This window comes from Caenorhabditis briggsae, assembly GCF_000004555.2.
Source record: "Caenorhabditis briggsae complete genome, chrV, whole genome shotgun sequence".
Lineage (NCBI taxonomy): Eukaryota > Metazoa > Nematoda > Chromadorea > Rhabditida > Rhabditidae > Caenorhabditis > Caenorhabditis briggsae.
In genome coordinates, this window is record NC_013488.2 from 8,777,825 (window position 1) to 8,793,008 (window position 15,184).

The 15,184-nt window shown below is 39.6% G+C and overlaps 1 protein-coding gene across 1 annotated transcript; it reads right to left on the minus strand.

Annotated features, from left to right (window-relative positions):
• Positions 1–385: 385 nt before the first annotated feature.
• Cbr-vab-8 lies at positions 386–12,948 on the minus strand (the record flags this gene model as incomplete). Its single annotated transcript, XM_002636648.2, is given in 16 exon segments — positions 386–530; positions 587–743; positions 790–1,517; positions 1,566–1,912; positions 1,995–2,280; positions 2,920–2,984; positions 3,413–3,595; positions 5,835–5,932; positions 9,198–9,390; positions 10,305–10,479; positions 11,934–12,147; positions 12,191–12,329; positions 12,332–12,422; positions 12,470–12,563; positions 12,608–12,839; positions 12,886–12,948. Coding segments are annotated over 16 exon segments (3,210 nt in total).
• Between the last annotated feature and the right edge of the window lie 2,236 nt (positions 12,949–15,184).

Below are 15,184 nucleotides of genomic sequence, written 5' to 3' on the forward strand. Positions count from 1 at the left end.
TTTTCAGCGAATTTATGAATCTTTTCACAATGCTATTTTCATTTGGTTTAACATTGGACACTTCTACCCACATGTTCATCTGTTTTTACATGTCTTCTCAATACAGAAATGCCGCTAAAGCTGTCTTCTGTTGTAGTTTGGAAGTTTGGAAGCGTTTTGAGTTTCAGAAGAAGAAATCAGAAGTTGTCAGTGTTGGACCGCCGCAAATCTGTTGAATAACAAAAAAAATTTTCATATAATTGTTTATTTATAACTGGTGAGATATATTTAGATTCAATCATATTGTACACACATAAAACTGATGATTTTCTAAAACGGCAACAAATGAAATACTGGGACAGAGAGATAAAGAACACCTGGTATGATCAAAATGGGGGCTAATAATCTAGATAAAAGTGGTAACAAGCATTGAATGATTTCGACACGCAATTAGTCGTTTCTCAAGGATTCGATTCTCCTGAAGCATTGCATCAACCATTGTCGTTCGACTCAACCCGTTTAGTCGTTGATCACTGGAATTGGCAATCATTCTGAAAATTAAAAAAATATATATTTTGCATGTCTATACAATTTCTACTAAACTCACTTTGCATCCTCCTCTTGCCCGATTGCTCTTTTCGCTTCTTCGAGCTCTTTTTTCAGTTGCCACTGTCGATGGCGTATTTCGTCGGCCTGGCGGACCAGGAAAAGTTTTTCTTCGTTTCGTTTCTTTTCAAGAATGTTTGCTTTCTTGTTTGTCGTTGCTGGAAATTTTGAAAATTAGGAAACAAGATTTTTTGAAATTCTCACCATAAATGTGATAATCATTAGCAGATTCGTATCCAGATGAAGCCGAATAACTCTGTCTTTTCGATCTTGGCATCGTTCCATTTGCAGTTTTCTCAGTTGCCGACACAACTGGAGTTTCGAAGTCAGATCCAGGAGCACTTGATCCTCTTCCAGAAGATGATGTTCCTGGTCCTCCATATGTCTTTGGAGATGTCATCTGAGCATAAGGACTTCTCCATTGTAACTCCTCTTTACTTCCACTCGACCGTCTTTCTTTCGAGCTGGCATTTCTTGAATTCTTGCTTGTCTTCCTATCTCTTTCTGCCGATGAACGTCTTCCATTCACCGCCGTTGGAAGTTTCGAATGTCGTGGCAAACTCTGATGATATCCAAGACTTGGAGAGGATGGTGGTCCAGATCCAGAAGCTCCAGATGCACTCAATTTCGCGAGACTTCCTCCAATCATTTTCTTGTGAGACATAGTTGGAGTCGATGGAAGAGAAGCATTCGGAGGATCGATTCGATGCGTTGACACTGATCGATGGGTCCTTCCACCACGACATGGTGACAAGGAAAAGTGTTGGAGTTGACGAGCAATCGAGTTGGCGATGCCCTTTTTATCATCCAGTTCCTTGTCAATCATGTTTCGTTCTCTCTTAATTTCAAGCTCCGTAATTTTGAGTTTTGCTCTTCGTTCTCTCAAAACTTCCTTTCGTTTCTCCTCCTCCATAGCATCTTTTTCTCGTTCTCTGAAAAACGTATTCAGTTGTTTCAGGATAAAAAAAAAGAAAACTCACTTCTTTCTTTCGATTTGACTCCAATCAACGACAGTACTTCCAGAAGAGATCATGCTTTGTTGCTGGCAACAATTCAATCCCAATTTTACTTTTTTCTTATTCTTCATCTTATTGTCCTCGATCTCCCGCACTCTTTGCATTGCATATTCCTCCAGATGACTTGCTCTTCTATACATATCCATCTCCGATACATCCATATCGGTATTGGATTGAGACGTTCCAATATTTCCATTCTGCCCATTCTGTCCACTTTGTGCATTTCTCATCGCTTCCAACTTTGCCAGAATATCATGAGAACGCATCGAAGACAACGAGGCAGCCATCACGAGTTCCAGTTCAGTTTCGTCCTGAAGCAAACTCAATTAGTAAGAGTTGAAAGCAGCCACCTGTTTTCCCCCTTAAACTGAAAACAAAAAGAAATGAACTCACTTTATCTTTTGCCTCTGAGTCTATGTTCAGGTCTTGTTTGCTCAAGATTCTCAGTGGATGATCTTTCTTCGAACCGCCTGTTGTAGCTGTGGAAGTTCTCATGGATTCTTCTTCTTGTTCGATGATATCTTCTAAGGGATGTGACAGAATTCCAACGCATTCTCGGAGTTCATCGAGACTAGTCGCTGAATTTTCGTAGCAGGGAGAAGAAAAAAGGATTGGAGGCGCTTCTGATGTTTCCATCCATTGCATTATTTGCTTCATTTTGCCATCGTCCAAGTTGTACCTGAAAATTCAAAATTCTTTTAAGGGTAGTTTGATTCTTTTAAGGGTAGTTTTATAAATTTTATGAACTCATTGAAAGTTTCCTAGATAGCCTAATTATTGCACCTAATTTTCATAAAAAAATTACATCAATCTCTGCCAAGTGTACTTGAAATACTCCATTAGCGTGATTTGAGATCTTCGGATTTCGAATAATGCAGAAGTCTGTGGCATCTCTTCTCCTTTTTTTGTTGTCCTCGAAGGACAACAATTCTAGAATCGAGAGAAGTTCAGAGAGTGATTTCACTTTCGTGATGCCACCCGGCTGCCGGAATGACGAAGTGATGCCGTCGTCGTGTGTTCGAAGTGAAATGAGAAATGCATTTGTCTTTCGAGCGTGTGTGTGTATGTGAAACGGACGGAATGTGTTAGAAAGAGAGTGAGTGTGCAATAGAAATAGAACAAGAAAGAGCATTTGAAGAGATAAAAGATATATGAGATGATGCTTGACAAGACGTTAGATTCCTATGATCGAGTTGATTTTGATTCGAAATATATATCAGCTGTCTTTGGGGAGCTACGACGGAGAAGTCATCGTAAATTGGAATCATGGTGGTCTTACAGAACTTAGAAAAATTTTAAGAAAAGAAAAGAAACTCACTTGGATTTGGCCTTCATCAACGGGATATGTGGTTGAGCAATCATGATTCCAAAATCGTCGCGTCTCTGAAAAAAAACTTTAGTAAAACTATGTATAGATACTTTGATTTTTCAAGACGAGATTTGAAATTTATGAGTCATAATTTCAAAAATATTTTATCAGTTAACCATTTTTTGATATCTTTCACAGGAACCGGGATGAATTGACTCAAAGTTGGTAGAGGAAACACCGTAAGTTTTTGTTGAACGATGCTTCAAAAAGTGTCATAACCCCAGGACTGTCCTGACTATTTCAAAGCACCTCTGCGGTTGCAAAATATTATTTTCACACTATTCAGCGATGTCTGGAATAACCTTGACACCCAGACACCCAGTTGAAGTTTTGTTATGACGTGCCACTCAGTGTCACCTCACAATTTTGCCAGTGTCATCGGATACTTCTGTCTCATATCCAAAAGCTCATGATGACACCTAACTCCCTAAACAAAACTCACCTCTGCAGTCTTTCCACCAAATGCGTTTGGAGCCGAGAGAACAGGTGATGCACACGAGGAGTTTGGTGGAGAGCACAACTCGTCGTACAGTTTCAGATGAGGAGAAAGGAATGGAGTGTGTCCGCGTAGCATGGGCGGGATCGAATGGATACAACCGTCGTGACAGTTGTGTGTTGGAGACGACTGGAAAAAAACGAATTTTATGAAGGGTGGAAAGAGTTGAAATTTTGAACACAAGTGTTCTCTAATGCTAATTGAACGCTTTTAAAATAAAGGTTATGGGTCTGGATCGTAAAGATGACCATTATGAAAATATAAAACCTGGCAGCCATCATTGTAAGAACACTAAAGAATAGCAGAATTGTTCTAATAACTACAGTACTCTCCGAGATAATTAGGGTAATGCCCTAATTAAAAGATCCTTTAGTACTCAAAGTTTTCTTCTGGGAAAAGAAAGTGGAATGGCAGTAAGCCAGCAAACAGCAAACAGTTATGGCTTGTCAAGTTTTACAATTTCCATAGGGGAAGGACATTTGTGGGTGTATGTGGTAAGTAAGAAGAATCGGGCCAACAGGCGGAAGATTGATCGTAAATGGATGTTTATGGCGGAAAATACAACTTGATTTGGTGCAAAAGATTTGGGATTTTTTGGAGAAGAGTCAGACGATAACGGAAGTGAATGAGAAGAAGATCTGGACCGGAGGGTTACTGTATCCCTACTACTGCTAGGTTTTGGTCCTGTCGGGCAGGCCATGCCAAGATGAAAATTAGGTCAAATAAGGAGCCGCTCTACAATTCCTCCGCTTGCTAAGCTCCTCCCCTTTCATAATTTCAATTCAAAAGTGCAAATCATCATCAGATGTACATAGTACGGAAGACAAATTGTTTACATTTGACACGGCGGTCGAGAAGAGACCGAAAATTGGGTCGTCCTTTTCACCAGTTTGCACCAACATCCAGTTTATATTACATTCCAAATGACCTATTTCTTTCTGGGAGGAAGAGATGGAACATCCGGAACGGAGCAAGAAGACCCTATTCCCAGTGAGTCAATTGGGTTGGGCTCGGGGTTGGACTCGGACAAACGATAACGTGACATAAAAATATAAAAGTAACAGGTGTGACGTGGTGGTAAGAAAACTAAAAGGGAAAGATGAATAAAGATAAAAATTGGTGGGACGGGACGGGCGAGATACAAAAGGTGCCGACCGATGTTTCGTGTTGCGCCACACTGCGTTTTTATGGATTCGAGATATGAGAGCGTGGTCTCAAAGCGAAAGGTGTGGAAAATTTATGAGGCTTGCGTAATTATGAGACGGACAACAAACAATCGATTATCGAGATGGACTGTTTGGGAAAATGGACTATTTTAGATAAACTATTTTAGATAGAAAATGCTATAGAAAACAACGAACATGTACTTTTCTTTATTTTCAGAGATTCATAAGTTTCATAAGAATCTTCAAAGATCTGGTGCGGCCAGATCTCCCGGATAGCTGATTTTTTGAAAATTCTCGAGAAAAGTTAATTGAATTCTAACTTTGACTTTTTTTCGAAAGTTCTCCAAAAACTTCAGAGTTTTGAATTTCAGAATCTGCCCCGACCCGACAGACAGGATCGGAGAATTTTTCATTTTGACCCGGCTTAGCCCGTGACAAGTATGCCGAATATAGCCTCAGCGGTCCGAAAAAAGACTAGAAAAGAGAGACGTTTGAGTAAATATTGTTGCATATGCGCAATACTACATTGTTTGTATAGTCTCATGGAAAAACATGATGTTGATATACTTTCGGAGATTCCACAAAAACTACATAGTATCCTAAAAATCCTTCCAAAAACAGCCAAAAAGGTATCCGATTGCACCGATTTGCACATGTGCATTGGAAGGGATGTCTCTTTGGGAAGTTTTCTCTGATTCATCCCTTTTCTCCTCACACCGCAGCACACATGTTTGCTCACACTTAATTAGATCTTCGCGACGATGCGGAGCACTCTTTGACACGTTTCTAAAGGTGAAGGCTCTTCCGCTTCATGTGAACACCGGAAGGATTGTTATAATGATGGAGGAGGGGCACTTTATATGGAAACAATAGAAGGAATGTGATTGTTGACACACGGCTAGATGTATCATTTGAAGTATGAAAGAGCTACCGACAAAAGCTCGAGATGAAGTGAGCATATTGTCTAGTGGTCCTGGATTGGGTATCACAATAAGCTAGGTTCAAAAATGTGTTTGAAGTCGTAAATTTGAGCCAGAGTTTCAGGAATGACAAATAACTTCAGAAGGGTTTGGTCAGTTGACAAATTTTTGATATCTTTCCCAGCAATCGAGATAACTGATCTCAAAGTTGACAATTTGGTTGGGCATTTAATTAGGTAATACAGTATTTGGACTCCTTATCCAAAGACTCAGAATACTTACCTTGGTCTCAACACTCAAAGGTTTGCTGACTGGATCGACGCCACTGTGATTCCTGGTTGTCCGATGAAGTGGTCGAATTGATGTTGGTGTAGACGGCACTGAAAGAAAATACAAACGTTAATTTTCGAAACCTAACTATGAGTGGGACTCATGAATTAGAGTTTTACCTTGAGAAAAGTGAGGGTACGACCTCTCAAAAAGCAACATAATGCTTAGAATGGGCAAGAAGTGTTAGGAATGAAAAGAGACCGCCAATCTAATACCGTTCTTCTTCTCGCGCAACTCTTTCTAATCTGGCGAGCAGAGATGAGCCGAGAGGTGTTTTATGAGAGGGGAGGGAGGGGTCGTCTGTTCACCGGACCTTTTAGGCGGCAGAGACTGTTTACAATCGGTATGGAAAGAGGGACAAGAGACCGCCCACCAACAGATTTACCGCCAATTTCTGGTGAGATACCAATCTATGGCAGAAGACAATCTCAAAGAGCATCTGATGGAACGATGACAGCGGTAGCGGAGGTTTGGGAGGAGACAAGAGATTTTATAGTTGTGTTGTGTTGGATCTAGCTATCCAGTATACTACGAAATGCTACTCTAACTCTACCAGCCAATACAACTTTTATAGCTTTCGAATTGCACACGAAACGTTTTCCAGAAGAAATGTATATTGAATGATGAAAAGAAAACAAAAAAGTAGAATAAAAGTTATGACAATGCACATGGTTATGCACATGAGAATTTATTGGACCAGTTGGATTAGATATTGTGATCCGTGGACCATGGGAATATTACTCCGTGTGACCAAGTAGTCTTAGAAGAGTTTTAATCATGGGAAGTTTGATATGATTACAAGATAAACAAGATTCTGAGAGAATCTCATCTGAAATATTAGGTTGGCGGGAAAGTCTTTGTCACTCTGTTTGTTTAATCACTGTTCTCGTATATGGAGGCTGTGTATGATATCGACTCTAGTGAATAACAAGGTGATAAGAACCTTCCATATAAACAAGTCCCCATTTCCTTCCCTGCTCCTCATCTGTAATTGAAACGATATGTTTGTTCCCACTGCTATTCACATCAGACATGTTTTGATTTACCTCTTCCTATCTCACACCACGATGAAGGATTCGGAAACTTTCTTGAAGAATGTGTACAACACACATGCCCCTCACTACAATACTATTCGCAATTGGTTCCATCGTTTCGAAAAAGATGACTTCTCGCTCGATGAAAAGGATCGCTCTGGGAGACCCCGTGAGTTGGATTTGGACAAGCTGAAGCACGCATTGCAATCGGATCCATTTCAATCTAGCCGTGAACTAGCTGTCACATTCGGAGTTCACCATAGCACAGTCCTTGAAGGTTTGAAGTCTCTTGGAATGAGAAAACTTTTTGGTCGATTCATACGTCATCACCTGACTCAAGCCAACCTTGACCGCCGAGTCGACGATTCGATTACTCTTCTCACTCTCCACGCGGGCGATCGATGGCTGGACCGGCTAATAACCGGAGATGAGAAGTGGGTCTTCTACGATAATCACCACAGGAAATCCCAGTGGGTTGGAGAAGGAGAGAGCCCACAGGATGTCCCCAAACCCGACCTTCATCCGAAAAAAGTTATGCTCTCTGTGTGGTGGGGAGTGGACGGCCCCATCTACTGGGAACTTCTGCCCGAGGGCAAAACAATAACTGGAGACCTCTACACTACTCAACTACGAAACCTCAAGAAAGCAGTCGACCGTTCGGCCCTGAAAGACAAGAAAGTGTACTATCAACATGATAACGCTCGCCCACATGTTTCGAAACAAGTGAAGCAGGAGCTGATGGGATATGGATGGAATGTTCTCCCTCACCCCCCGTATTCTCCTGATCTTGCTCCTTCCGACTATTGGTTATTTGGCGATATGACACGTGCCTTCGAAGGAAGAAGCTTCAATTCCCGTGGAGCGGTCGAAGCGGCACTCAAACAATACTTTGCCTCACGCCCGGCTGGATTCTACCGCAATGGAATCCATAAATTGAGGGAACGTTGGAGACATGTTGTTGATAATGATGGACAATATAATTAATTATTCGGTTATTTTTTCTTTGAGAAATAAACTATTGAAAAAGTGACAAAGACTTTCCCGCCAACCTAATAATTTTCCAAAAAATTAATGTTGCATTGTGCAACAAAAAACAAGAAACACCGGAAAACCGGCTAGCAAAAATGCGTATGTGACAACCGGGTGTCTTCTGTCTTCTCCTGCTTCTTGAGAAACAAAAAGAACTGAAGAAGTGAGAAATGATTGATGATGGTTTCGGCGTGTCACTTTTTCGTTTTTGTGTCCTGCCCCCGAAGTGCTCCAAACTCAAGAAACAAAATTCATAGAGGACAAAGTGTCGAATAACTCATACTCTTTCTATACCGGCGGTCTTATAAAGAAACAACATCGACAGATAGTGCCCAGATAGAAATTAGCACCTCCTCCCGGGGATAATTGTTTTATGATGCTATGAAGAGTAATATCGCACCCAAGGGATAGCATGTGACGTGATTTTCAGATAAGAAAAACAAAATTCCAAGACATAATTGATCTATAAGTTTTCGAATTGTGAGTCATATGAGTTTAATGACGATCTCCAGTGCAGAATGGTGAAAACAACAGGTGACAACCCTAATTTGCCGTAGTTAACCTAATTTGATCAAATTCAGATTACGGTAATAAGTAAACTCAATGATCCCACAACAATAAAATGTGGATTATCGGCCTTTTTGGACTCTAAACTACAGTAATTTATGTCACCCACATTTTTTTCAAAGCAACGTTAAACCTGTAACAGAATGGCTCCCACACTGCCATTTTGAGCTCAATTATCTCAATTCATATGCAAGATATCAAAAATGCTTCAACTAACAAAAACTCCTGACATTATGATAAACAATTCATCAGTTGACCAATTTCAAATATCTTTGACAGGAACCGAGGAAAATAGGCTCGAAGTTAAAAGTTATTGGGTTTTTTTATTACAGGTTTTTACGATAAATTGAACTTCCATTCTTCTAAAAAGCTTTGTGTTACTTTGAATGAAAAAAAAAACTTCAAGCTGAAAATTGCACAGGTTGCACAATTCAAATATGACTTTAACAAAAAAGATTTTCGAATGATGAACTTGAAGAAATGAGATGGAAAAGTCTAGAATCACTTAAAACTATATAACCCTTCCGTCGCAAATATATAAGCCAATGATAATGAAAAGATGAGATAGAGAAGACGAACGAGAAAAATGAAAAAAAAATGCGGGCAGCTCGTAAATCAGATCTCAGTCAATTAATCTTCCTCTCCCCCAAAACTCTCTCATAGGTTTTTCTCATCCGAAACTCACTTGTTGTGGATGCAGGTGATGTAGTCCGTGAACAACTCGGCCCCAAAAATATGACAGTTTCAGCTGCACTCAATTCTGAACCAGATTCTAGTTCAAATCTTCTTTGTGTTCGAGGAGTTCCTCCCGGTGTGATTGTAGTTGTTCCGAAAGACGATGATGATCCATTTGAATCCATAGTTCCAGATGAGAATGTCTGTAAAATGGAGAAAATATGATTTGCGGAAAGAAAAAGCGGAACAGAAATAACGCGGAAGGAGAAGCGCTGTGTTTTTTCTTTGTAAATACAAAATCTATAATACAAGCAACATACGGAAAAAAAGAGGATCAAATTTCGATTATGGTATTATGTTTGCTGCGCGATATTAATATTTAGGTTATTCCTGTAGACCGGATTCCATGAGAAGAAATGAAAATGAAATTTTGAAGGTCAAAGAATGATCCAAAAGTTTGAGAATGTTCTAGAAAATGATTAATGAAACTTAGCATGTTCGTGTAGAAATAACCAGTTTTCTAATGACCTTTTCTTAATCAAACAAACTATTTGGAGGGAGAGAGGAGGAATCCGTGAGAACTACTGATTGTTGTCAAGTACTTAAGAAATGCACTTTTATCGGGAACTGATTTTTTTTTTAATTTTCGGATAGTTGCCAGAGTTACAAGTTGAGCTATAGCAGTAGACTCTTTAATAGAAGGGCCACTCATACTGTCAAGATTGAGCCCATAGATCTCGGTTTCTGTAAAAGATATAAAATATTAGTCAACTGATAAAATATTTATCAAAATATCACTAATGTTTTATCAGTTGGCAAATTTTTGATACTTCTTACAGAAATCGAGATAATTCTTCAATAAGAGGAAAGACGGTATTTTAATTTCTATGCAACATTCTCATACTATGATAAACAATTTATCAGTTGACAAATTTTTTATTTCTTTAACAGGACCCAAAAAAAATTGGCTCGAATTAAGGGGTCCTACTAATACAGGGTTTACGGTATCTTCCTCTATCGCAAAAAGAGGAAAACACGATCTAAAGATTTATATTAATTTTTTCAGCTCAGATTGCTTTCCAACTCTATTGAGCAAACTCTAGTTTCAAGAACTCACCCCAGATGGTTTCCTTCCGTGTCCCATGACACTTTTCACTCTCGTTCTCGCAATTTTACAAGCCAAATGAGCAATATTCTCGTTGTCGTCGTTCTTGGATCCAAACGAAAAAAGGAACGTTGTGAATCTTGAAGTGCTCAGCGCACACCGAATGAGTTGACACACCGACGAGTCCCTGTAAAAAACAAGTAGTTTCGTGGTTTCATTTGCTTGACACATTCAGACACTTGTCAAACTTTCAATTCCCCAGAAAGAACTTCTGTTTGTGTTTGCTTCTTTTGCAGTAACAACAATTTGTTATTTATTTTCTCTGTACGATGACATCAAAAAGAAGAGGAGGAGGGTAGGCGAAAAACGAGGAATCGGGTGGTCAAGAGAGGAAAAAGGAAATTCATTTCGTTCCCGAGGGAGCACAAGAACAACTTTTCCAGGAGCGGCGGCAGCCGGGAAAAGAAAGTCACCGAAAAGAAAAAGTTTGATTAATTGATGACCCCAAAAAGTTTCTTCTACGAATTTCAAAAGCATGCATAACTAAATTTTTTAGTCCAGGATTCCGGAGCTCAGAGATGGGATTCCAGAACCAAGAAGAATTAGAAAAATAACTTTTTTCAAATAAATGTTTCCTAGGTCTGAACTATCCTCATTCGACTTCCTGTTCCCATCACTCTTCTCTGTTTTTTAGCCAATGAAAGAAGTGTCATCACTTCCCGTTCCTCTCCATCTTCTTCGTCTTCTCCCCAAAAACATCAGTAGGTACCATATCCAAAGTAAAATCAAAAACGAAGACAACCAATTCATCTAATCCCTGGCTCCTCGCGCGCGGAATGACTGCGCGGCTTCTTCTCTTTGATCTTCCAAACGGACCCATGTTGGCCAGCGCCAGCGCCCTCTGACACTTTCTCTGCGCAATAAACGATCCAATGACAACTGGTTCAATAAAAAGCGGTAATAAATAAGCTAGTGACTAGATGATTTTCCTTAATCTTTCCGCCGGTAGAAGATCGAAGAAGAAGATGTGAAAAAGGTTGATTGAGATATAATGGGAGAAATGAGAAGCAACGTGACAGAGAAGTACGGCAACGAGCAGCTGATCTCGTTGTCGATATATTTCTGTTAAGATTCCCGCCTTATTTTTGATTAGGTAATCTCTCAAGACATCGGAAATCTTTCAGGCGTTCCTGTTCCCTCGGGAGTCGCCGGAAATTTCTTGTCGGAGGTTGGTCAGATTTCAATAAGACCGTTAGCTTAGCTTTACAGCCTACCAAACTCCGGAAAACTTATGAGAAAATTCCAACCTTGTAGTATTTCAACATTCCTAGTAATACTTCTAACTTCCGACCAAAATATGACCATGGCCAGCACTATAGCCGTTTTTGGGGAAGTTTTAACTAGGACCTGCCCAAAATGAGTTTAAAAGAACCAGGTCAAGTTTCATACCCTTTCTTGGCCATCTGCTTGTAATTTCTGATCAAAATTTGAGGGGTTCGGCTTTTGGACAGATATTGGCGAGATCCTGGTCGGAAGTTGCCCAAAAACGGCTGTATAGCGGGCCGTGGTCAGATTATGGTCGGAAGTTGAACGTTGAAATACTACTAGGTCTGAACCCCCAAAAACACTGCAATCACTCACCTAGATGGAATATGTTTATTCCTCTGCACCATCGCCAACAGAATACTTCCCAGTGCAGGCATGGTCATTCCTCCGTTTGTCGAATTCCTCTCACCGATTCCCATATCCAAGAAGCACAGCCTTCGACGTCCTCCTTGCATTTTATCACCCATTTTATACGAATACAAACTCAGTGAGATGAAGACGTGGCTAGTTCGATGTGTTTGCTCATCTTCTGAAAGCGAATATTTGGGAAAAGATCAGATGTTGAAACTCACGAATCAGTCGGTGATCCACCGCGGTGTTCAAATAGAATAGGGCTTGATCAATCGTCTCGACGCGAATTTCACTCTCGTTGTCAAGGAAAACGCCCGTTCGTGCATCATCCACTAATTTCACTACTCGATGACGTGGATCTGATTGAATGGACTCAACAAATCAACAATCGAAGAGTCTTTTTGTGAAACCATGATAGCAGACATTCGAACTTGAATTCGTTCTTCTGGATCCCTGAAATTCAAAACTTTCGATGAGAAATTTCACAGAATAAATCTCACTTATTATCATCAATAGCATTCATTAGTTGAGTGATTGCCATTTGAATCAACCCGTTTCTTGATACACTGTTCCCGTAGAGTCGTTCGTCTTTTCCTGAAATTTAGATTTTGAATTGGTCTTCTAGATAGCTTGAATACCATTTGCTTTGGCACCCATTGCCAATACTGTCGCATCATTACCAGCAAATACAGAATTGATCATATCCGAGAGGAATGCAGAATACATATCATCTTGGGTGGCATCTGTTCTGAAGATGTGGTCGAATGTGTTCTTTGAGTAGTTCTTTCCTTCGATTTGAAGATGTTGATCCGTAAGATTGCATCTTCCGTATGCAACATCTTCACTACTGATGGTCGTGCATAGTCGAAGCTGGAATTCAGATCTTCTCAAAATGGTTCTGATAAGAACCACTCACCTTTGGAATCGTTCGCAACGGCGAATGAAGCAGCAGCGAGCTCTTACTTGTGCATGCCTCCATTCATAAGGTCTGGAAACATAAAAATTGAAAAGACAAAAAAAGACAAAAAACGAACGGAGTAGCAAAAAAAACGGAAAAGAATGGATGAAGAGTGCCGCGAAAAACGAGGGAGGGGGTCAGTGGTGATAAAAAGACGGAACAGAACGTTATCATCAAAAGAAAGAGTGGTGTGTGTGCCTAATGTAAGCGTGTCTGCATAAATAATAAGAAAAGAAAGATTCATCGTTTCATCTTACCGACAAAATAACTATTGGAGTGAAATTGATATGGGTGGGGAAGAGGCGGTAGAAGTTAAAAAAGCGTGAAGTTGTTGAGAGCTAACATAATTCAATTCAAAAACACTTTAGAGGATGTCTTCAAGTGATAAGAACCCATAATCACAATCTTCTTGATTCCAATTCAAAAAGGTACTCCGGCCAACAATTTTTATTTTATTAAAATGTTAAAGTTATGTATTTTACTTATTCTATTGAAAAAAGTTTAATCAAAACCCCGAACGACTCCGTCGAAAATTTTAACAAAGGTAGCGAATAGGGACGAAGATTTGAGTTCCCGGGCAGTGAGAAACCTAGGCCACAGAGGCAGGACGCCTGTTTTGCCAATTTTCCGGATTTCTTTCAATTTTATCTCCGGTATGTAAACTACCACAGTCGGCCGCTCCAATATCGCGGGAATCCAAACCCTTGTCCCTACTCGCCACCTTTTCAGCCAAACTTTCACTTTCAAGGGCCTTTTTCGGGATTTGTTCGCAATAGTATTTGGAAAATAGATGTTAACAAAAAAACTTTAATGCAATAAAAAATCGGTCGGAGTCCCTCTTACGACCACAGAAATGGTTGAAAACTATGCCCTATTGGTTGCTACTGATTCGATTCTTTTTTTTCACTCGAAACAAAATCTGTCCCACTCTCACAACAATAAAATTCCTTCTGGAAAAATTCCCAATTTATATACAACAACATAAAATTCTCCCCCGAAAAATTGATAAAAAGTCGGTGACAAGTAGCAAAACGATAAGAGGAAATTCAAAAGAATACCATCTTTTCTAACCGCTAAAAAAAGTGAGTCAACAAGACGAAAAAGGGAAAAAGAGAGAACTCGAAGAACTCTTGTATATGTCCACGAGCGGTACGCGTGCCGGCAAGAAACCAATTCAGTGTGGGAACCTTTTTTGAATTCGAATTTTTCAGTTAAAATCGGAGTGAAGGAAAGATAGTACAGTCTCATCACCTTTGTGTACATAGTAGAGTAATTTTTTGAAATCGTCGGTGAAGTAAACAGACTCAAAAGGCTATTAATTAGATCATCAAGATGAGTTGGTGCCTGGCACCAACCCATAAAGATTCCCTTTTCGGTTTGTTGACTCATAACAGAATTTGAATTAGGTCTAATAATAAGGCTCAGCTGATTTCAAAATTAGCTAGAGGAAAATCAAAAATTAGTATTATCAGAACTCAAAAAGATATCATCACAACGGAAGACATCATACGAAAAGAAAGCGAGAGAGGGTTGTGGTAATTTGACCTCCCCTAGGAATGAATTGAGTTGAGAAAAAAGAAAAAAGTAGAGAGTGAGAAGATTTTTGAAACGGCCAAAATGCATGAGAAGGGGAATGGAGTAGGAGGAGGAGGAAGAGCAGAGTGCAACTATTTTTTTGAACAAAAAGAGACAAAAAAAATAATGGAAGGAGTAAAACACAGTTGCTTGGAATTGACACTTTTTGTAGTTTATGATAAACAGTTTATCATAAACAGTTTATACAAAACCCAACTTAGCTGATGAACCAGAAAAATACTCCTAAAAAGTCCTGGTTTATCAGAAATACTGTATCAGGTTCGATATTACCGTTGGCACATACGCTCCTACAAGGGATCATAATTCGGTCAAAAACGGGAAAGCTTCCAATGGCAGAGAAAACCGTTAACAAGTTCTAGGCAAGAGAAAATAAGAAAAGTTTCGGATCTGTCTACAATTTTGAGATTCTCAGTGCAAAGATTATTGCTTTTGGCCACTAAAATAGAACTAAGAACGGAAAGAACTGAAAGACTGAAACTCCAATACCATCCCGATTTGGAATATGACATCATCAGGAACTGAAAAAAAAGCAGAAAAGAAGAAAAAAACCCAGTCATCTGGAGAATCCGAAGAAAGTGATCACATCTGTTGAGCACATTTCCTTCTTTTTACAAACATCCGGTCACCAATAGAATCTTCATAATCAGAAATCCCAAAGGTC